This window comes from Coloeus monedula, assembly GCF_965178545.1.
Source record: "Coloeus monedula genome assembly, chromosome: 3".
NCBI classification, from domain to species: domain Eukaryota; kingdom Metazoa; phylum Chordata; class Aves; order Passeriformes; family Corvidae; genus Coloeus; species Coloeus monedula.
In genome coordinates, this window is record NC_138783.1 from 102,868,434 (window position 1) to 102,891,412 (window position 22,979).

General features: G+C 43.3%; 1 protein-coding gene across 1 annotated transcript; it reads left to right on the top strand.

Annotated features, from left to right (window-relative positions):
* Positions 1 to 1,249: 1,249 nt before the first annotated feature.
* GRPR (gastrin releasing peptide receptor) lies at positions 1,250 to 22,002 on the top strand (the record flags this gene model as incomplete). Its single annotated transcript, XM_082277453.1, has 3 exons — positions 1,250 to 1,668; positions 18,748 to 19,099; positions 21,610 to 22,002. The coding sequence occupies 3 exons, from the start codon at positions 1,250 to 1,252 to the stop codon at positions 22,000 to 22,002; spliced, it is 1,164 nt and encodes a 387-aa protein (XP_082133579.1).
* Between the last annotated feature and the right edge of the window lie 977 nt (positions 22,003 to 22,979).

A 22,979-nucleotide genomic window follows, 5' to 3' on the forward strand; every position in this document is an offset into this window, starting at 1 on the left:
AAATTAAAAAATTAACAAAAAGAGGTGCAGAATTCAGGCTTCCCTGGATAACTTCAGGCTCACACTGCTAGTGTTCATTTGCCTACCTTAACGACGATGTTGGGTTTTATCTTAATTGGCTTTATTAATTTCACTTGTCTAGGGAGGAGAGGGGAAGATGAATTTGGCTTCATATCATCATTCTCTTTCACTGGAACAATTGAATACCTGAGTGCAAGGAAAATAAGTGTGCTTTTAGTGAAGAAGGTGGGATGGCTTTTCTGAACACATTGTTTGCAGTATGAAATTAACTGGGTTGGGCTTTGGTTGGTTGGTTGGTCTGTTTGGGGTAGAGTTGTTTGGTTTTGGTGGGTTTGGGGTTTTTTTGGTTTGTTGGGGGGGGCTTGGGGTTTTTTGGGGGGGAGATTTGGTTTTGGGTTTTTTGGGGGGGTGAGATTTTGGGGTTGATTGTTTTTGGGGGGAGGGGGTGGGTGGCGAGCCGGTGACGCACGTCAGGAGCCCTAAGTGAGCAGATGTGTATTTTTTCACCTAAAGAGTTAAGGGCGGTGCTGGCCGCCCGCCCTCCCTCCCCGCGCGGCGCTGCCCGGAGCATCCAGCAGGCGGCCGGCGCTTCCCGGCGCTTCCCGGCGCTCCCGCCGCCCCCGCCGCGCTGCCGGCAGCCCGCGCACACCGTGGGAAGCAGCGCAAGGACTGACGTCCAGAACATCCTGCCTATAGGATCCGAGCCGCCAGCCGAACCCCGCTTTCCCCTCTCACTTTAAATCCGGCTGGCGAGGGCAGGCACCGAAAGCGGGAGAGATTGGCAATGCAGCGTGGCAGCAACTCCCGAAAGTTCTTGTTTCTGTAACTCCCTGCTTTCGGGCTCGGAGCTGCCGGGCAGACCTGAGGCCGGGAGTTTAACAAGCCCCGTTTGTGAAAATGCCTGCCACTTGCTGGTCTTTGAATTTGATAATTGGCCTTCCAGAGCTGAGGAATACTTAACAGCAAGACAAGTCAAGGAGGAGAAGGCAAGTTTCACAATTCAACAACGCAAAAACATGTTCTCCTTTCACCTTATGGAAACAGGACTGTGGAGAAAGCTGCAGGTGCTTTTCAATTTGGTTATTGACAAGATGTGTCACAAAGTAATATGACTTTTAAACTTTTCTGACTGTTTAAAGCCAGCAAGGAGCCACAAAATTAAAGCAAGAAAATAATTTGAGGACTTTCAAAGAAGAAAGCTGTTTTCTAAGAAGAGCAAAGTAGGACGATGGCATCTGGAGAGTGCCTTCTGCTAGACCTAGAAACAGATAACTTCATTTTCTACAACATCTCTGTCAACCAGAGTGCAAACTTCTCCCTCCATGGGGAAGATTGGTTTTACCCAGCGTTCCTCTATGCCATCCCCACGATCTACGGGATCATCATTCTGATAGGTCTTATCGGCAATATCACTTTGATTAAGATCTTCTGTACTGTGAAATCCATGCGAAATGTCCCTAATTTGTTCATTTCAAGTTTGGCTCTGGGAGACCTGCTGCTTTTAGTGACTTGTGTGCCTGTGGATGCCAGCAGGTATCTTGCTGATGAGTGGCTGTTTGGCAGAACTGGATGCAAACTTATCCCCTTCATACAGCTCACCTCTGTAGGGGTGTCTGTCTTTACTCTCACTGCTCTCTCAGCTGACAGGTAAGCTTGGCTACTATTGCCTTGAAAAGAAGCCTGCTTAATTATGACTCCATAAAATGCACAATTACAAATTCGTATTTTCAGGTAAAATGTTTATTTTTAATGTAATGAGGGAAGAAGAACCACGTCAGGTAATTTCTGGTCGTTATTAGCATACAACTTCAGGAGGTTGGAGACTGAACACAGGATACTTTTTCTAAACTAAATGTTTGTGCAATTTAGCTAATAGTCGACATTAGTTCAAATAGAGACAAGAGCAGATGAAGCTAAAGACCAGAGAGAGAAAATACCATTAATGAAGCTCTGCTAAAAGATAGCATGTTCATATTTGCCCAAAAGATAATTGATCCATATTTCATGAAGTGTGAAGGCACTGGAGCAGCAATTTAAAGTGCAGTGAGAATCAATTCTTTCTAGTGGCTTGCTTCCTTAAAGTTAATGATATGTGAGGCAATATTTCATAAAATATTTTTCAGATATTCAAATGAGTTTGCCTGAAGCCAGGAATCGCAGTTTGCCATAGCCTGTGTATTTCCCATGGTTAAAATGTTTGCCCCTTAGCCAGTCAAAACTGATCTGTGCTGTTGGTTCAGAAACTTCATCTTCCAATAATGTTTAGTAAAAAATAATGTGTATTAAATATGCTGGTTTATTTTCTGGATGCTTCCAAAAGAAATTAAAGAATACATTGTCACCATGATGAAGTGACACAGAACCAGTGAGTGAAAAATTATTTCAGTTTTGTTTTGATCAAAAAAGACATGGGGATTGCATCCTTGCTCACAAATAAGTGAAACTAGGATTGCTGTGGGTAGTCCCTTGCATGCCACTGTTTCTTGCTAACCTGCTTTAAAACACCAGACTACTTTTGTTCATATTTCAATTTAGTTCACACACATATTTCAATATAGTATTTGCAGTCTCAACAAAAGCAGATGACTCCTTAGTGTTTCAGAGACAGAATAGTCAATATGTTTGTCCACTCCTCCATGTCAGGATATATATAAAAATAGCACTGTCTGTCCCAGTAGCAGATGACAAACACACCTATGTGCAGATAAAAGTCTTAAAGCAATATGTTTTAAAGTGCCATGAAAATAGGAAAACTACACTAGTGAAGGACCACATGCACTTTTACTCATGAGTTTGATGTGGTGTCTGGATCCCCCTGACCACTCTGAAGAAAATGTTGGGAAAACAATAAGTATCTCTCCAGGAAAATACATCTTTCCAAAGCTGTAATGTAAGTTGTTTTAAGGGGTGTAAGGAAAAGAAAAAGGCATTGCAAAGAAGATTATGTTAGAGAGATTTATTGCTATCTGATCACATGCTACACAAAGTAAACATTGCAAATGCTTTTACTGAGCAGCATATGAACAGCACTTTTTGACGAAGTGATAGAACAGAACAGAAAACAGCAGCTAAGACACTTTATCCAAGACCTAAAGCTTGGGGTTTGGTGACTTCAAGCTCTGAGCTTCAGCTGTATCTGGAACCTGTTAACCATCATGCTGCACGGGTGATTAAGTGTTCCAATTTCCAAGTGGTCATTTTACCCTCTTGTAATGCATCTGTGGTCCACTGCAGAATGAGATAATAATGAAACTTGTAACTTTGTTAGGTCTATGAATCTAATATGCTGTGCATTGAAACACAAGTGTCCCTTATCTGTTATGTTTGCTGAAGTTTCTATTTTGATAAATTAACAGCAGTGCTGGGTTAATTTTGTTACAAAATAATACAGTCTATATTTTGTCAGCTCACAGCCCGTTAGTCTATTTACTTAAAACTGTCACCCTGAACTACAGACCCCAGTATTAATCATGTCAGAATCATTAGGGAAATAACCTTAAAATGTAAAGGGAAAGCTTTCAAAATGTGAGTTGAATATGAATCAACATGGTAATGCCTGTTGGGGGCTGTGGCGGATGTGGAAGCCCAACACCCTGCTGCAGGTGAGTTGCTGAGCCTGGCACGTGGGGTGGTTTCATAGACACCCATTTCTGATGACAGACATGGCACTGCCTGAAGGGAAACACCTGCAGAAGAAAGGGGCATGGTGGTGAGATGGTTAATGTTCAGTGATGTGAACTCCACCTGAGATGCTCACATGAGGCATGTGAATGTCCCTGTTCTCATTAATCAAAGCCATAGACATGTGAGAGAAAAGCCTCCTAAACCTACTCTGAGTAGCATCACATGGCATGGTCTCCAAGGAAAGGGAGACTTGTCAATTTACTACAGACCTTTTGTCTATAATTCATCATCTGCAAAAAATTATCATACAACCCTCTTGGTTTCAGCATCCTTCCATTGACAAAAGCAAGCGGGAACAACTTCTGGCATTACTGACTGTATCATGGTGATGGCTAGAGAGACATCACAGGAAACAGAAGTCTGGTGTGTGAAGAAAAGCATTGGAGTGTGATACAAGAGGGTCATTTCCAGAGACATGACCAATAGAACACAAGGTGTAAAGCAGTGGGTAGGTGTGATGGGCAGATAGAGTATGTGAGAGCATGAGTCACTTATGCTGCATTACAACAATGGTACAAATCATCCTGGCTGCGTTGGATCACCTTCTGAAAACAAGGGGCCCAGTTTTAATAGGTTTTTGCACTGACATCATTGGTGCAAGAGTATATGCCTTCCTGAGGTATACTTTTAATCTTTCCATTTCCACTTTCCCCTGTGTTAGGAATCTCTCATCTGCCAGTGATGGCAACCACTTGGCTGAGTGCCAGCCTCCTGCATAGAGCACCTAAAGCTGCTCAGTGGTTTGACCCATCAGGAACGACTGTTCACTTGAAGACTTCTCAAGGAGAAACAGAGGGGCAAACTGCTGACCTCAGCTTTTCCTGCAGTGGGAGCCTCCCAGCCTGCAAGTGCTCTGTGTGGACACATATGGACACGGCTGAGCATGCCTGCACAGGTTTGAGCAGGAAGGGACAGCCAGAGGGTCCCTGGGTGCTTAGGATGGCTCTGTGTACAGTCATGAGATTCCATTCAGATTTTATCATTATTTCAGACAATATGTAAGAAAGGGCAAAAAAGAGTTTACAATATTAGAAAAGTATTTCCTGTGGAACCACTCCACTGGCTGCACGGTGCTTTCATCTGTCTGGCTGCATTTGCAGGAGCAGCGGGAGCTTGACACCTGTTCTCGTGCAAGTACGTCAAATTTTCAGAGCAGCTAAGAGAGGGTTAAGGCATGTGCTGTGCTTACAGCCACCTTCCATGAGTGATAAGGCACCAGTGGTGAGTATACAAGAGCAGCCCATGCGTGTGCATGATGTTTGTGTGTTTTAGAAAGACTGTAAATGAGGTTGGCAGGGGGAAGGACATCTGTCTGCCCTGCTGCTCTGCACTGTCGAGGCAGTGGTTTCTTCAGCTACTGCTCAGCTTATTCCAGAAAAAAGGGAGTTTGGGTTCGGCCCTCCTCCTTCACCTCCTCCTCAGTGCAAGGGTAAGGGGTGCATGAGAGCAGTGACACCTGGGCTTCTAGCCCAGGCAGAACAGCCAAGGCTGTCTCAGCAAGGGACAGGAAATCAAGGAAAATCTTTGCACAGCAAAAGGAAAAGCATCTATTTAATTGCCGATGTCATGGGAGACGTCTTTATTTAATTGACTTTCTCCCGTGACTGACAGGGTTTATACATTTGCATTTGAATTAACCAGGCCGTCAAGCATTGATCATAGCTCCCTACTGTTAGGTCAGCATCGTAAAAGATCGAAATGCCCTGGTGCTCATGCAGCGAAACCTTCCTGAAGCAATGCTGTTTTTACAAGCACACAGCAGAGTAAGTGTAAAATGTAATTGGAGTTTACAAGCAGCATCTTTACTTTAAGCACCTTGGATTATGTGGATTTTAGTACTGGAAAACTGCAGCAGTGCCTGCCAGCCAGAGCTGCCTGCAATCCTGTGGAGGGAGGGAGTGACAGTGTAGTGAGATATGTGGAGTGACGTTACACAGATTAGGTGGCTTACAGTGGTAAAACCAGCTGCAGACAGCAGTATTGCGGTCGTGTGGGAGACCTGAAATGAAGATGTTAGCTTTGGAAATGTGGACCTCAGTGCCTTGGGTGCCTGGATGGATGCAAGGATGCTGCAGGGTTCCCAGTTCTGCTGGGTCTCTTGGAATGCATCACGAACACAACTTTTGATGCTCCTCTGAACTCATACGACAGTTTGTTTATCTAAGACATAAAACTTTCAAACAACACTCCTAAAAATAGCAGCAGTGCAAGAAAAGAAATAAATCCAGAATTTCTAGAAATACACTTTAAAGCATGCAAAATTCTTTGTTTAGTGGACTCATCTCTTCTATGATTTAGATGTCTCCAGCCCCTACTATTAATATTACCTGCAATGCTACAGTAGGTGTAATCTCTATTTGCCAGTTCATTTATTTTATTTTACAATCACTGGTTTATATCTCCACTAGAGAACTAAGGGAAGCATGCCATCCTAATGAAAAGCTATGAAAAGTCAACACAGATTTCCATTTAGTTGACTTACAGAGTGACACTTTTTGTTTTAAATACCATCAGTTGCAAAGTGCCAAGTCCATAGTGGTTATGAATTTATTCTGGGCATTCTAGTCACAGTATTCATGAAATACCTTCAGGACACTAAGGCACTATTTTAGAGCATTTTACTTGTGCTGTAATTTACTGTGCAGCCCCAGGAAGGTTTGAGTGGGTGGCAGAAAAAGCCACTCTGAACTACCAAGACAGCCTCTAATCCAGACAATGCAAGTTGGCAAAATGATACCCCATGTGGAGAGTTTGGGTCCATTGATGTGATCTCAGCCAGAACATCGATCCTTCCAAGCCAGGGAAGAAAACTGGAGGGACTTTGAGGCCCAGCCCAAAGCCTTCCCGCGCACTGAAGCACCGGGCAGCCCCATGTCCACCCTTGCCATTGGCACAGCGTGTGCTGCTGCCCTCCACATGCTGATCGATGCAGGGTGATACACACATAGCTCCTTCAGCTGATGTATAGGAGTCTTAGATCCTGGTTGCTGGCCACTGTGTCAATATAATCTCAACACTTTTTACACCCTTAGTTTTAGCTCTCATTTCCTCAGCCCCTGAATCCATCTGCACCAAGAGCAACTGATCAAACAGCACAAACTTTCTGAGTATCTTGATTAACCAGAGCAGATGGCCAAAACACAATAGATGAACTTCTATAACCAGGAAGATTAGAGCTCCCATTTATAGCAGTGGGACTGGTGCGGAAATCTGAGTTTAGAGTCAGTGCTAATGTGCTGGAGACAGTCAATATTTAAGCAATCAAAAGGAAGAAAAGTCAGATTACCTATTGTTTACATTTCAGTAAAACCTAAAACCCCCAATCAGTTGTCATGGTCTCATAGTACGAGGTGCTGTACACGCTGTTATTAAGGAGAGCAACTCTCTGTGGAGAATTTGCTAGCTGTGTGTCCCAGCAGTGGGCTGGGATTTCCCCATCGCTGCAAGGAGATGAGCTTATGGTGGACCCATCAGTTCATGTCTTACTACATGATGTTCAAATGTGGACAATGGCCTGGCTGAGAAAAGTCGGAGGGAGCTGAGCTGAAAAAGGAGAAGCAGGCACAACCATGCTGTGAAACCTCTAGTAACTGCTTTGCTCATAGACAGCCATTGCAAGAACCTGTTTTCCTTTATTTTGGAAAGAGACTTCACCACTGTCCCTATGGAGTCCCCTCACCTTGTTTTTCAGCAGTATGACACCCAGGTGCCCACCTTACCCCATACAATCTAGGACATCAAGGGCCATGAGCTCGTGTCCATAGCAGGCTCTGCAATCCCCCCCCCCCCCCGCCCACAATGTCTGCTGCATAGGATCTCAGGCAGAGCAAGGGTTTTCGATGTCCCTGTGCCATGGGGCAGAAAACGGGGACAGTCCATGGCCCCCTCACAGTGCTGAGGCACCTGAAGGCATCCCAGCAGCAAGCCAGTTGCTATGCTGTCGATAGAAGCAGAAAGCTGGAGATCCCTTGCAGAAACTCCCCTCCTGATGCCGGGCTAGTGATCAGTTTAACTGGACTGCAGAAGTCTGGAGCATCAAAGGGAGAAGCGTGGTCAGGGCTCTGCCCATCCTGTCCTCACTTGCCCTCTGGCTACAGTCAGTTCCTGCAGCTCCTGGGATGGCAGGACAGAAAACAGTACCATGACACCCTGAGAGAAAAAAATGTTTCCTCACACCTTCAGGCAACCCTGAAGCATGAGACTGAGATGTGAATGCTCAAATGACCTGGGAGAACCAGAGACGTGGATGCAGGACTAGGAGATACTGCACTAGCCATCAATTCAGCAGTATTTCTTGCCCACATCTGTGCACAGAGGCTATTGAATATCTCACAGGATTTGGATTAGAACAAATGTTTCCAGTGACATGAGGCTGCTTTCTGAGTATTCAGATTAAAAGTGCATATATCACCCTGCCCTCTCTTGTGTGTCTGGCACTCTGTTACCCTCTCTTCTTAGAACTTCTATCATATTTCAAATTGAAATTCATCTGGCCGCTAACCACTGCATAATAACCTAACTCAGAGCAAAACTGGAAGGCTGAGAGCATTGGGGTTGTTCAGTCTGGAGAAGAGAAGGTTATTGCAGTCTTTCAATACTTAAAAGGGTTTATAAGAAAGAGAGAGAGGGACTTTTTAGCAAGGCCTGTAAAGGACAAGGGGCAATCATTTAAAGCTGAAAGACAGCGGGTTTAAGTTAGACATAAGGAAGAAACTTTTTACGATGAGGGTTGTGAGGCACTGGAGGGACGTTGCCCTGAGAAGTGGTGGATACTCTGCCTCTCAAAGTGTTCAAGGCCAGGTTGGATGGGTCTTTGAGCAGCCTGACTTAGTTGAAGGTGTCCTTGCTTATTGTGAGGGGTTGGGCTTGTTGATCCTTTAAAGGTCCCCTCCTAACCAAGCTATTCTATGTCTCTGTGACTAGAGCAGTCAGGGATAGCAATAGATTGTTCAGCCCCTACATGCTGCTGGAGGTTCATATAGTAGTGATGATGTCTTACGACACCTATGTTTCCTGAAGCCACAAAAAGGACTTAAGCATCATATAACTGGCTTAGCTTTATACTGAATTACACTAAAGCCACGACACTATGAGAATCCCACAGGATATCTCATTTTGTCACATGCAGAAGAGTCATTCTAATGTCTTCTCTTATCTTTTCTTTCCTTAACAGAGCGCTAGCTTTTTGCATCTCCTGCTCACTTGGCTCCTGTATATACTATTTTACACATAACTGAGTTAAAATGGTTTCTTTTAGACTATGGCCATTTATCCCAATGAGTCTACAACATTCTCAGTCTGGTTAGCCACTGTGTCACCTGCAAACTTTTCCAGCAAAAGTTTTATAGCTTGCTCAAGGCAGCTGATATGCACAATAAATAACACTGCAGCTAGAGCCTGTTCGCAGGACCCAGGCTACAAATGGTTCCACATACTGCTTTTTACCACCATGCTTGATGCCCTGCTAGGGAAGCATGGGGCTCAGGGTCCCCACCTGGGACTCCCCCTTCCCAGGCCAGGAGTCCTAGTTTTAACCCTTGTCCTGTGGGAGTGGGACAGGGATTGTGTGGATAGGAGAGGGAGAACCACATGTACCCTGGCTCACACATGTGCATATCTACGTGCACTGTCACCTGTGCCAACATGCCCATGAAAGCTGCAGCTCCTCTGTACACCAGCATGGCCTGCACACTATTTACATCCCCTATCATGTTGTGACAACATAAAAACCCTGAAATCTGCTGTGTGTTAAACAAGACAGACTAATATTAATTATCACCTGTTAGCAGGATTAACCTATCTCTTATTCTCTCTACAACTGGCCTTGGGCAGCCCAAATATTTGCAATTTTCTTGATCACACCATCCAGTTTTTTCTGAACACCACGACTTTGAAGACAGTTCTCCACTTCTGAGGAAATTCACCACTTTTTCAAGATCTGTAAAAAAATTAACACCAGTTGTTCCTCAGCTGGTTTCTTTAATACTCCTAGGTGCAAATTATTCAGGCCTGCTGGTGTGAAATTAGTTTGTGTTAGCAGATGTTGGCTCACATCTTCTTTAATACAACTCACAAGTTTTTTGCTATGTCTGTAGTACTGTACACATAGTATAGAACCACATATATCTCCTACATATTTGGTCCTGAGGACAAATATCGGGTTATTGCTTTTCCCTTTGTCTCATCATTGTTCATATTGTCACCATTTATGTGTATGGCTGACTTACTGATTTTTTTTTTATTCCTGATGTATTTAAAAATGCACATTTGTCAATTACAGAGTGACCTTTGATAATTTGTTGGCTCCCTCAGCTTCCCTTATCAGCCACCAACATTTTAAAACTCCAATACTTGCTGTCATTTACTTTTGCTTTTTTCCCCATCTGTTGCATATTGATTTTTTTAATTACTTCTTTGAGGTTTTGGCATGACTCCTCATTTTCTGTTATCCAGGGCAGCTTTTTGCCCTGCTTTTTTCATGGCAAGGTAGGAGACACCAGGGAGCAGGCTGGAAGTCAGTGACTAATGTATAGTTAGTGTTGCCCCTTTACATTTATGTTCTCAGTCAGTTGATTTGAAAGTTGCTTCTAACTTTTAAGAAATGTGCTTCTCTAAAGTTAACAGAATCATAGAAACATAGACTGGTTTGGGTTGGGAGACCTTAATGGTCATCTACTTCCAATCCCCCAGAAGTGGGCAGGGATACCTTCCAGTAGACCAGGTTGCCCAAAGCCTCATCCAACCTGGCCTTGGTTCTAAATATATATAGCTTTTTATTCTATTTCCACAAAATTAAGGTAAGCACACCACAGCTGCTATAGCTTATGGAAGTGCTAATTTTTAGCTCAATGATGAGCTCGTCTTTCTCTGTCAAAACAAGGTACAGTATTGATTTATTGTACATCACAGGCAGAACTTTTTGTGTTGAGCAACTGCCATTTTTAGAAACTAATGAATTTCTATAACTGGCTCTGTGGGATATCCAGCAGTTATGCCACCTGCTCAGATAACTCAGTGATGCTGTCTTTATGCACCAAAGGTGGTGCTTTCAGGAGAAATATGGCAGATTCTCTAGTGAAATGAGGGGTTCATGTCTGAGGCCCCACCTTTAGTTGCCCTGGTCAGGGTTCAATCCTCAGGCATGCAGATCCCCCACTCCCAAGCTGCTGACATCCCTAAAGACTTGGACTGAGGCAGCAAATCCTTGGATGGAAAGCAACCCTGGGTCTTGCTCCTTCTCATGCCTAGTGGCCCCAGTCCCAGCACCAGTTCTCCCAGCTCCACTCCAGATGCTCACCACATTGAAATCCCAACAACAGCATGTGTTCTGGTATCACATGACACAGAGCAGGCACATCCCTCTGGCTCTACCCAGGCACTGAGCCCATAGAAATGTGTGCAGTGCTTAGCTGGTGCTGGAGAGCTGTGTGGAAGCTTGCTGGTTTTGAAGTTAAAGGATGTTTCTAAACCGTGTCCTGGGGGGCACCAGGCATAGCATCGCCAGCTGAGCCAGGGAGGGGTTTGTCCTGCTCTGCTCTGCTCTGCTCTGCTCTGCTCTGCTCTGCTCTGCACTGGGGTGGCCTCACCTCAAGTCCTGGAGGCAGTTCTGGGCACCACAATGTAAGAAAGATATTAAACGATTAGAGAGTGTCCAGAGGAGGGCTATGAGGATGGTGAAGGGTCTTGAGAGGAAGCCATATGAGGAGTGGCTGAGGCCACTTGGTTTGTTCAGCCTGGAGGAGACTGAGGGGAGGCATCATTGCAGTCTACAACTTCCTCATGAGGGGAAGAGGAGGGGCAGGCACTGATCTCTTCTCTGTGGTGACCAGTGTCAGGACCAGAGGGAATGGCCTGAAGTGGTGTCAGGAGAGGTTTAGGTTGGATATTAGAAAAAGGTTTTTTACCCAGAGGATGGTTGGGCACTGGAACAGGCTCACCAGGGAAGTGGTCACAGCATCAAGCCTGACAGACCTCAAGAAGCATTTGGACAATGCTGTCAGGCACAAGGTGTGACTCTTGGGGTGTCTTGTGCAGGGCCAGGGGTTGGACTCAATGATCCTTATGAGTCCCTTCCAATTCAGCATATTCTGTGGTTCTGTAAATGAATGGGTCCCATCCCTGCTTCAGACAGCAGGTCTCACATCTGTTCACAAGGAACTGTGAAGCTGGCCCCACTGAAATCTTTAACCTGGCATCAGGCTGAAGATCACTTTCTGAGAATAAATACAAAGGGGGATTTTCTGATAAGAAAAGCGTCATCCATGCAGCTGTTGTTCTTTATTTCCTGCAGTAACCTTCTAATCCATTGTTTTTCATATGTATAGGTAATTTCTGAAATATTTTAGGCTGTGGATGGTTATGGTTAGGAATAACACATTCACTATGAAATGACTAGTGTTTAAGCTCTCCTTCCCCAATATGTAGTGCAGTTCAGTGCTCTCTAAAACACCCTGTCTCAATTCTGAATTTATACATTCCTGGACTGAAATTCTGATTTGTCCATATTCCAGGATGATGTAGCAGTATGCAGGTATACAGACTGAATTTTGAACATATGCTTTAAAAGTAAGAACTATGCCACTTCCATCAATGCCTCCTTTTTCTTTTCATTTATATGTTAAGTTAATAAAAAGAGAATGTAGGCAGTACCTGACAATGTATTTAAGATTTGCCCATTAGAGATGTCTTTGTGCCCATATGCAATTTACTGAAGATTTTAATAACAGATGTTCACTCAAGAATCATGCATAATAATGATAATCTTAACTAAGTATGCAGAAAGCAGATAGACCCAGAATAGGTTGTTGGAGTGTGTTGATGGGTTAGACAGTCTAGCAATTTTGTGGATTTACTGAATTGTCTTCAGAGCTATAAATATTCATAACATCCATGGTGGAAACAATAAGGAAAGTTTGTGGTATTGCATTTGTCATAAATTTCTTTGGATATTTAGTAAGACTTTTTTCTTGCTTTCCAGGTGGAGCATCACACTCAACAGGGCTCCATCTTCTTCATTTATGCAGTTTTTCCATAGCATCAATTTTTCTCTGTTGCCTGAGGCTTTTTTGAATGGTAATTGAGCCAGTCCTTCATATTATGTGGGCAAAACAATAATGTGATGCTAGTAGAACATAATTACAAAATCTCAGTGAAAGGATTTTTGTTCGGTCTGTTCTCGGGCCAGGGCCAGACCAATGTGCTCACATTAACCTTACAAACGGGAACAGATGTTTGGGGATCAGAGGGACTGCAAATTGCACTTTTCTCCCCATTTCAGTTACAAGGGGGAACAGAAGAAGTATGGGGGACATGCTGACTGAGAGGCAGTTCTTCCATCATTACCGCAGGAAGTCGTGGCAATTTCAGGAGCTCGTTTTCTAGAACTGGGAAGAACTCAGTGTTTTCACTTCTCAGCAATCTGCATGACTGTTTCTGTAAGACATCACTCCATTCCAGCCAACACCTGCTTTTTAAATTTAATTTTGAGATTCAAATTAGCTCAAATTAGCTTGAGAGATTCTCAAAATATAGCTCAGTTTAAACAGATTCAAAACTTTGTAAGCAGATACCTTACTTCAGAGAGAAAACAGAAAGTGTCAGTATGGCACATCTTTCCACCAGCCTGATGCAGTGTAAACAGTGAGACTGGTAATGAAGCAAGGGTGGACAAGGCTTCTGAAATCTTGTTTGAACAGGCTTTAACACACTTGGTTTTTAAACCATTATAAAAATTCAGGAGTGGGGCACAGGATCTATTTATGTAAATGGTGTAGGACATAGGTGATACTGCTTGGAGGAAACTTTCCTTGACAATTAAGGACTCCTGCAAATTCATTTTGGAGGGGTGGTGTTCCTTTCCTGTGGAGAAAGGATGGGTAGGCTTTTTTTTCTGTTATATTTCTTGCGGGTCTGAGGTTAAGCTGCAGAAAGATGGACGTGCTTGGAAGGACTGAGATAGAAAAGGGCAGTACTCCGTGGCAGAGCCTCTTTCAGCCAATTTTGCTCCCTACACTCCTGGGTCATGTACATTAGTTTTTTCTTGCTGGCATAAGGGAAGGGAGAAAGGCATTAATACAAAGCAATCATAAAAGAGGAGAGCAAACTGAGGCTGCCTATAGCACCAGCTTCTCCACACAGCAGAAAGTTGCTTCCCTAAAAAAAAAAAAAACAAAACAGAGAGTTAGTCATATGGAGCTAAATTAATTTAAAATCCCAGGAAAACAAATTATTTTCCTCCCCATGTTTTAGTTGTTTTAATTTAATTTTTGTGGCTGTTGTAACAGGCACAAGTAAGTGGATGAAGATGACAGGAAAAAGCTGTGAAGGAAGCACTGAGGCTGCAGTCTTTATGGATAAGGTCCTTTCTTCCCCAGAGAGCAAAACTGCAGCCGCTCTATGCATAGAAATATATAGGCAGTATGGCTTTGAAGGCAAAGCCTGTTTATACTTCAGGTGGTGTATATTTTCTTGGCTCAGCTGAGGAGCACAAAGATGGCTAAAATATTTTTGTACCAACAGAGAAACTACACCTAGGAAACTTTGACATCCATTTGGAGGCATATTTTGGTTGGTATCTTTGGACAGTATATCTGTAACTGTATTTTTCATGCTACACCTTCTTCTGTGTTTATATTTGAAGCTGCAGCTTTGGGGCTAAGTGCATGGTATTAACCAATGTTTGCATACTGTGAGCTTTAGAGTACATTAGGTGATGCTATCATTAGTTACATTATAATTAACACAGGGACAACAACACAGTTTTCCTGTTTCCCTGGCATAGTAACCTCAGCAGGAAAGTATTTACTACACAAAGACCTTGGGTGCATCACATTTTAGTGGTTTATGGTCATTTCAGTAGCTTCAGTTGTGAGAAGCAATAACTCAATGAGCACGATAGAGATCCTAAGGGATGCATAAAAGACATTTTCAAGGATTCAGTGGAGATGCACGTGCTGTGTGGGCTCCTACCAATCCACAATGAATTTTGGGGATTAAGTTAAAAAGTGATCAGGTGTTCCGGGTTGAAGCCACACAATCACCCACTTCCTCTTGGAGACTGACCTGGAGAATAGGGACAGCACCATGGTCACTGTGTCTGGTGTGGGGAGGATTTCCTTAGGGGGGAAATCCTCACAGTGCCTCATGAATTGCAATTGTATTAAGAGCACTGAGGATAGCCCCATGAGTAATTTCTGTTTGAGGGCTTCTGTGAGTGAGACTGCGAGACAAGGAGCTGACTGGCATCCATCCTGGCTGGGAGGTCATTGTTAGCTGCAGTGTACATGGCAAGTTGCTGCTTCACAAGTGAGAACAGGGAAATTCAAGCACTAGCAGTAGTAAAGATCAGCATCTTTTTCATATTTCTGATCAGATCAGCAACACAGTCATTTTCATCTGAGTTGTTTGGCATGAGTTCTTCGCTGTGTCCTTTTTATTCAACTGAATATTCAGAAGGCATATTTTTAAGTTTTGGCCTTTGTTGTAGGGCATGAATTGTACCTCTGGTTTTTAAGCTTTTCCAAAAATTTCTTTAAAAGCTGATAGGGAAAGTTTAGCTGAAAAAAAAAAAAAATATATATATATATATTTCAAATAATAATTAGAGACTGAATGTGCGAGCAGCGGAGGGGATCAGTCCAGTGCCATGTCTAGATCTACTGCAGACAGTTGAACATGCAATGTGACACATACTCTAAGAGCCCATGTTTCTACCTGGGTTAAAAATAATGCTGTGGCAAGACCTTTGCATGAAAGCTCAGCTCCATGATGTCCATGGCTTCTCTAAGGTGTATAGGTATATTCATCAATGTCCCCTTCAAAGTGGATTGAAATATTCACATGCTGGATGTTAAATATGGGAAAGTTACGTGCCTCAGGCTAGCTCATTGAAAAACAAAATGCAGGGGACAAAGCTGTGGAAAGCTTGAAATATTATTTGACATACAAACTGGAAATACACATGCTGAAAAGCAGAATGAGCTTCTACTCAAACCCAGTCTACCTTGATGAAGTTCTGAAGAAATGTCAAATTATAAAACCCAGGCTTGACCCTGCCAGGAAAGTGGTGTGGAAAAGAAAAGGAGTGACGGCGTTTCTGAGCCCCACTCAGAAGCCAACCAGGAGGTGCAGCTTTTTCACACCCTGAACACCAGCAACAGGAAAATCTAGTGGTGTCTCAGCCCAAGCAGCAGCCTGGGGGGCCATTCCTCATGTGAATCCCCCACCCCCCGTGCCCTTTCTGGGAGCAGCCCCTGCAGCTGCTCTCCAGAGCCCAAGCTGGCGTGGGAGAGTAGAGCAGCTGAAACACAAACTGGGAGAGGCCCACTGACACATCAGCAAGGTGACTGGAAATGGGGATTCCTACCAGATCAGTACAGATCAGTCACACATCAATACTCAGAGACTAGCAGAGATTACTGGAGATTTCTGAATAAATTAACCCACAATCAAGGGAGTCACACAGTCAGCAAAATAATTTAATTTGACTGTCAGGCTATTAAGAAAGTACCTACCTGTGCTTCTGCACCTGAGAACTTGTATTTTCAACGTCTGTTTTCTAGTTTTGTTTCTTCTGTTTTATCTTTCTGTTCTTTCACTCCCGTGTCTTGAGTCTACACTGAACCCCTTGCAATTAAAACCTCTCTCAGATCTTTTACATCTGCTGTAGGAGGTTTTAAAAAGAAACTGAAGGCCTAGTAATCAGTGCCAGCATTCCTAAACATTTCTAATTATGTTCTGTCCAAATTAAATTGTTTGTAAATGCCATCTCTAATTAAAATGTGCTAATAACTTGAAATGGAGTAACTTCTTGTCTATTCCAACTCTGTTAATGTTAATAAAAATCAAACAATTTTGCTTTCTCTATATTCTTTAACTTATCCACGTTCCTGGAAAATAATACTGGAAAATATTCTCTCAGCTGTCTATATTTTGTAAGAAAATCCCTGAAATAATCATGCTAACATTTCATGTTGGTAAGAATACAGTAGACATCTGCAGAAAGACTTTGAACCAAATAAATCTGCTAATACCTTGATATATTATTAATTTCCTTTTGCATTTCTCTTCTTTAAGGTTTACTGAAGACTTTCAGTGAGCTAGTGTTTCTGTCAATAATCTATATCTGGACAATGAGACTATAAATTGAGCTATTTCCACAACACTCCTTTAGTAATCTGCCTAGCACTTCTGTTTTATGACTGCAATAGCCGGAGCATCATATTTGTTTAAGTGCCGTGACTTTCTTTGCCTGAGTTTATGATCTGGTGCTGGAAGATTGTGCTTTGTGGTATGACACCACTTAATCCCCAGTTTCAGAGTGGAAGTTAAAGAGGTGCTAAGCAAGCCTTAAAAATACTGTGTCTGGCCACTACAGCTGGAATAAAGGGGAGCTTGGAGCATAAGTGGTTAAACAGCAAACTACTGAGCACGGTATTCATAGTACATGAAAGCAAATGTCCTCTACACAAGACATGTATGAAAAAATATCTGCGAATGACAAAATAAATGTCCAGATACAGTCTTCATTAAAAAAGTATGTAACTATGTATGTAGTTATGTATACATGAATATAAGTATGTGTATGTATATAAAATTCACACAGAGATATGGAGACACATATATACTTACATGAATGGAAAGTTAAGTATGCTGAGCAGGATATTGCATATAATCAGAAGTTGAATGCATGCTTAGCCTGCAAATAAAGCAGTTACCCAGTTAAAACAGGGCAGGACTGATGGGCTCCTCTTTCAGATTCTGAGCTTTCGGATAATGCAGGCTATAGCAGATGGGGAGTCATGGAGTGTCTGTAGAGTGTGGGTTTGGGCTGCGTGTGGAGGGGCCCTGGTGTGCTGCCTGGACTCGGGCAGGGTGTTGTGCTCACTGCCTCTGCTCCCACCCGGGTGCCCAGTTCAACTGTGTGAAGGAGCCAGGATGCTGGAAGGAGCTTAGAAATGGACTCTGGAGCAGCTGATGGGATGCCTGCCATGCCAAAGTGGGCTGGGACAGCCCAGGACCCAGACACACACCGTTCCCCAGGGAGCAGTGAGCAAAGGGGAATCAAATGCACCATGGGCAGAGTGAGACAGAACCTGAAAGAAATATCTAACAGTTTGTAACTGTTATAATAATGACCTTACATGCTAATTTGTGAAACCTGTAGATACTCCTTCCTAATTATGGTTTTTTCTTCTACCATGTTTCTTAAATGCATATGCGAGTTGCAGTTTACTTGGAGTGTCAAATCCTGCCAGAGCAGGGCTCCAGCATATATGAAGCACTGATGCTTTCCATTCCTCTCACTGTGCAGACCAATTTCAAATAAGTTTAATTCTGTGATATTCTTGGATTCTAAAGTACAATTTTCTGAAAGGCTGAAATCATGAAAGACAAAATTTCAAATAAAAAAATATATCTACATATCTAGAATAGCAAGCAATAATGTGGAGTTTTTCCTGCAAGAAGCTCAGTTAGGTATTCTGGCTGCTTAACCTGAATGCATTGAGTTAGAGAAAACTCTTGCCAGCTACACCACCAAACAGCAATTAAAACAGGAAACATGCTCTTTGTAGCTTGAGAAAAAATAAGGAGGCCAGTATACTCACAACTGGAAATGTGTGGCAAAATCGCAGCCCAGTTTCCTTCAACACTATTCTGTGAAGGGGTTTAAGCTGCTGTACACTTTTGAAGGGAAGTCTATGATTGCACTTCCTGTCTTAATGCTATTTGGACATATATTAATGTCATTAATATTAATTAACATGTTAATGTCAGGGAGCCCTGTGCTTTGTCAGGTCAATTACAAATTAAATGAACTCATAATCAACACACATGAAACTGAATGAACTGATGACAGGTGGCTCTGATTTAAAATGAGAAATCTATTGAAAACATTGAAATTTAAAACATCAGAAAAAATCCAATCTGGAGTAAAGAATGGCTTTATTGGGGTTTTAATTCTGAACAGAAGGGAAAAGCAGGAATACTATGCTCGAATGTTTAGGCCAATAAACGATTTCCTTTTTTTTGTTTGTTTTTTAGGTATAAAGCTATAGTAAGGCCAATGGAGATCCAAGCATCCCATGCACTGATGAAGATTTGTGTGAGAGCTGCTATAATCTGGATTGTATCCATGTTGCTTGCCATCCCTGAAGCAGTGTTTTCAGATCTGCACCCTTTCCATGACAAAGGGACTAATAAAACCTTTATCAGCTGTGCTCCTTACCCACATTCAGATGGGCTGCATCCCAAAATTCACTCAATGGCATCATTTCTCATATTTTATATCATTCCCCTATCTGTCATTTCAGTATATTATTATTTTATTGCTAAGAATTTGATCCGGAGTGCTTACAACATCCCCGTGGAAGGAAATGTGCATGTGAGGAAACAGGTAGAGATTTGACTTTCTTCAAAAATCCACATTCTCTGTGAATCTGGGAGGAGAGAGAGAATACAGGAAAATTTATACTGTGAAACCGTGTATCGTGCTGATTTTAATAGATTAGGTGGGGTAAAAGAATGAAAATGGTTGAAAGAAGCCATGATGCAGGGCTAAACAGTTAAAGCATCTCCTCTTTGTAAGTTCAGAGACTTTGGCAGAGTGGTTACCATGGCAAACATAGCAGGAGACCCTTGCCAAAGCCTAGGAAGGTATTGACTAGGATACAGGGGAAGAGGCAGAGCTGAGTAAGTGTTTACAGATTGAAGCAAAGGGGTAATATAGGAGAAAATCAAAACTTCACAAAGTTGCTTTGTCAGAGAGAAAACCTTGCCTGTTTCTAAACAGCCTGTTTACCTTGATGCATTTATCTGACTTGCCTTACCTCTTCCTTTTAAAGGAGGTACGCTTCAGCCTCAGCTAAACTGGCACAAATGGTTCTAAGCTGCGCAATTGTCCACTCAATTGCACCCAGCTGACACCTCCACCTTAGGCTGACCCAACACAATCATCTCACATAGCCTTCAGGTGCTGTGCTGAATCATTAGGGCTGGAAAGACTTTGGTTCTGCCCATCAAATGGTGTGAGATCCCTGAAATCCTTATCCTTTTTCCCTTCTGAATGTGTGTAAATCTTCCGCACCCCCCCCGCGCAGGCCATTCCTCTGCTGATTCAATGGCTGTTTTGATTAGTGGCAATAAAGTGAGTAGTACAAGCAGCCCTTTCCCCTTTTGGTTTTGGGGAGAGAGCTCTAAAGAAAGCAAAAGGCCAGGCTGCACTGTAGCACTCTCCGTCCATCATTCCTGTCCTGCTGTGCACTCAAGTGCTATAGGTCTCCATTTGAGATAACTGGTATCGATTTCTTTATTGCGTTGCTTCCTTTCTTTATAGTGCAGATGTGGCCTCAATAGCCCTATATCAAATTAAGAATACATTTAAAAAGCATATATGGTTAGCCAAGGAGAGCCCTTTCTCAAAGGATTTAATTTTCAGCCTGCTCTCTGGAGACGTTATCACCTGGTACATGTCAGTCCTTCCTGAGCTCAATGGCTGATTTTTAGTTGGTGCCGTTAAAGGGGCACAGAATAAAGTCAAAATAGGCTTGTCATGTCTCTCCTGCCTGCTTCCTGCTTGCAGCTGTCCTGAGAATAGATCAGCCTGTGTAAGATGCTCAGTTTCTGATTTACCTGTGCAGCTTGGAAGGGGGATGAGGATGGGGAAGTGTCCTGGGAGCCTGGCCAGGCACTGTGGCCACACTGTTGCAGGAGCAAGGGCAGCAGGGCTGGGGCCAGGACCAGTTGGAGGCCATTCACATCCTATTTAAATACAATAAGTGGGATGCAGCTAATTCCCTAGGAGTGTCTGGGGAGCATTACTGGGATTACCACAGAGGAGAACATTAGGAAGCCCTAAAAGGTCAGCAGTGTTACACTTTCCAATCCTGCAAACTCTGGTCACACTACTTCACACAGGGAGTCAGTGCATTTTAGCAGGTTTTTCTGGGCAATCCTGTCTGTCCTCTCATTTTGGGCAACCTCCTTCATGGCTTTTGTGTTCATTAGGAAGAGAGATATGTTTTTCAGTGGCTTTGTTACCTTAGTGTGCAGCACTTGTGGTCAAAAGACAAGGTATAGCTTATCTCAGCTCCCCTCAGTTGAGAAATACCTTTGGGTTGAGTCCAAGCCTGTAGAAGTAAGTAAAACAAAAGTGTGGCTGGTCTGCATGAAGGTTATACTGCATGCTAGCTGGCTTTGTGAATGCACCTTTCCCTGACAAAGCTCAGATTATGCTGAAAGGTGGTCACCCATCGATTCACCACCTGTAGCTCTCTCCTGGTGGCTCCAGTGCTTTCAGCTGAAGGGTCCACCTCGCTGCTGCCTTGGTGTTTCTCCAAGTACAGAATATCCTCTCTCTGTTTCTCCATCTCCTCCAGACTCTGAGTGCTGCACTTGGTCTCAAAGGGCTGTGAGCTCTTGACAGCACTTTTGTGTACACACACCACATGGCCCCGTGGCAGAATGTCCTGCCTCTGAGCTCTGTGCAATATTCCAGATTCCCACATGATAACTGATTATAGTAATAGTAATAATAATAAGGTGATATATTAAAATTACATATGATTATATATATTATGTGTGGATAACTAATGAAGATTGTCCACACTTTTGTTGCCAGAGCTGGGATTTTGCAAAGTGACAAGCCATTGGAATTTTATTTCTAAACAGGAAAGGAAAGACTACTTCTTATGTAATAAATTTTCAGAATTATTTGTTTATTAGGGAAAGGGGTTGAGGAGAGACAAGGAGAGTTCTTGACTGTGTTTACCTGCAGTCCAGATTTCCCTGCTCTGGACATGCCACCTTCCATATGTTAGCCTGAAAGCTGCAGCACTGGCAAAAATAGCCAGCCACTGGTCTGAGCTAGGAATAGCAGCTAATCTGTGTTTCTCTTTCTTCATCCAGATTGAGTCCCGTAAGCGCCTGGCCAGGACCGTGCTGGTCTTCGTGTGCCTCTTTGCCTTCTGCTGGCTGCCCACTCACATCATCTATTTATACCGCTCCTACCACTACTCTGAGGTGGACACCTCAGTGCTGCATTTCATTGCCAGCATCTGCGCTCGGATCCTGGCCTTCACTAACTCTTGTGTCAACCCCTTTGCTCTCTACTTGCTCAGCAAGAGCTTTCGGAAGCAGTTCAACAACCAGCTGCTGTGCTGCAGAGCTCACCTCCTCATCCGCTCCCACAGCATGGCCAGGAGCACGACACGAATGACCTCCCTCAAGAGCACCAACCACTCCCTGGCCACCTTCAGCCTGATCAATGGCAACCACATCTGCCACGAAGGCTGTGTTTAAAGGGCACAGTCAGGGACATAAAGTGCTGAGCACAGCTGCCGGGCTTTGCTCTGTGGGGATGGGGAGCAGCGCACACATGCATGCACACACGCATGCAAGGAGGTGTGGTGTGCTCAGAGAACTCAGAGGAGCTTGAAGCATCCAGCATTTCATCTTGGGATGAAGTTGAAGCATCCAGAATTTCACCCTGGACTGAGGCATCGCCGGAGCATCAGATCATTGAGCACCAGCCCACAGGATCTCCCTGGGAACTGCTGCTGTGCTTTCAGTGAGAGCAAAATGAGCACTTTAAGATCAAATCTCTTTTGGCTCTGCAGAATCACATCCTGCTCAATCCCAAATTTATGCAGACTTACAGCAGTGATAAAGACCATATCAGGTGCACACAATTTCTCAGAACAGTTGCATCCATCATTTCATGGTGTAATGTATTTTGACATAGAAAAAAATACATTTAAATAAGGTAAATTTACAAAGGAGTTCACCATAGGTCATTTACAGACTTTTCAAGTATTTATTAATGTTCTGAGTACAGTATTAATTCATGGTCTGAAAGATATCAAGAGTTTACTGGGGCATGTCAGTGGCTCCATTTGAAATGAGCAGTATCTTGCACCACGTCAATGTGAAAGCAGTAACGTGAATAAATGTGAGTTGGAATATGTTTACAGCTTTCAACTGTGTGAGCTTTTGCCATGTTGCGGAGGACACAGCAGGGCAATTTCCAAGCATTACTGTTTTGTTCTTCCTGTCTTCAAAGGTGTGAGATAGTGAATGATCCATCACCCAAGTGGTACCACAAAATTTTAGTTGGGTTTGGCGAAGGGCAGGCAATAGCAGAAACTGAAGTACAGCTATTTTTCTTGTAGTCGTGCTTTGTAAAACACTTGTTTTTCAGCAAAACCTGTCAACAATGCAAGGTCTGATCTCCAACCTACATTTTTTCCTGCTGTATTCACAGAAATCTGTGGAGACAG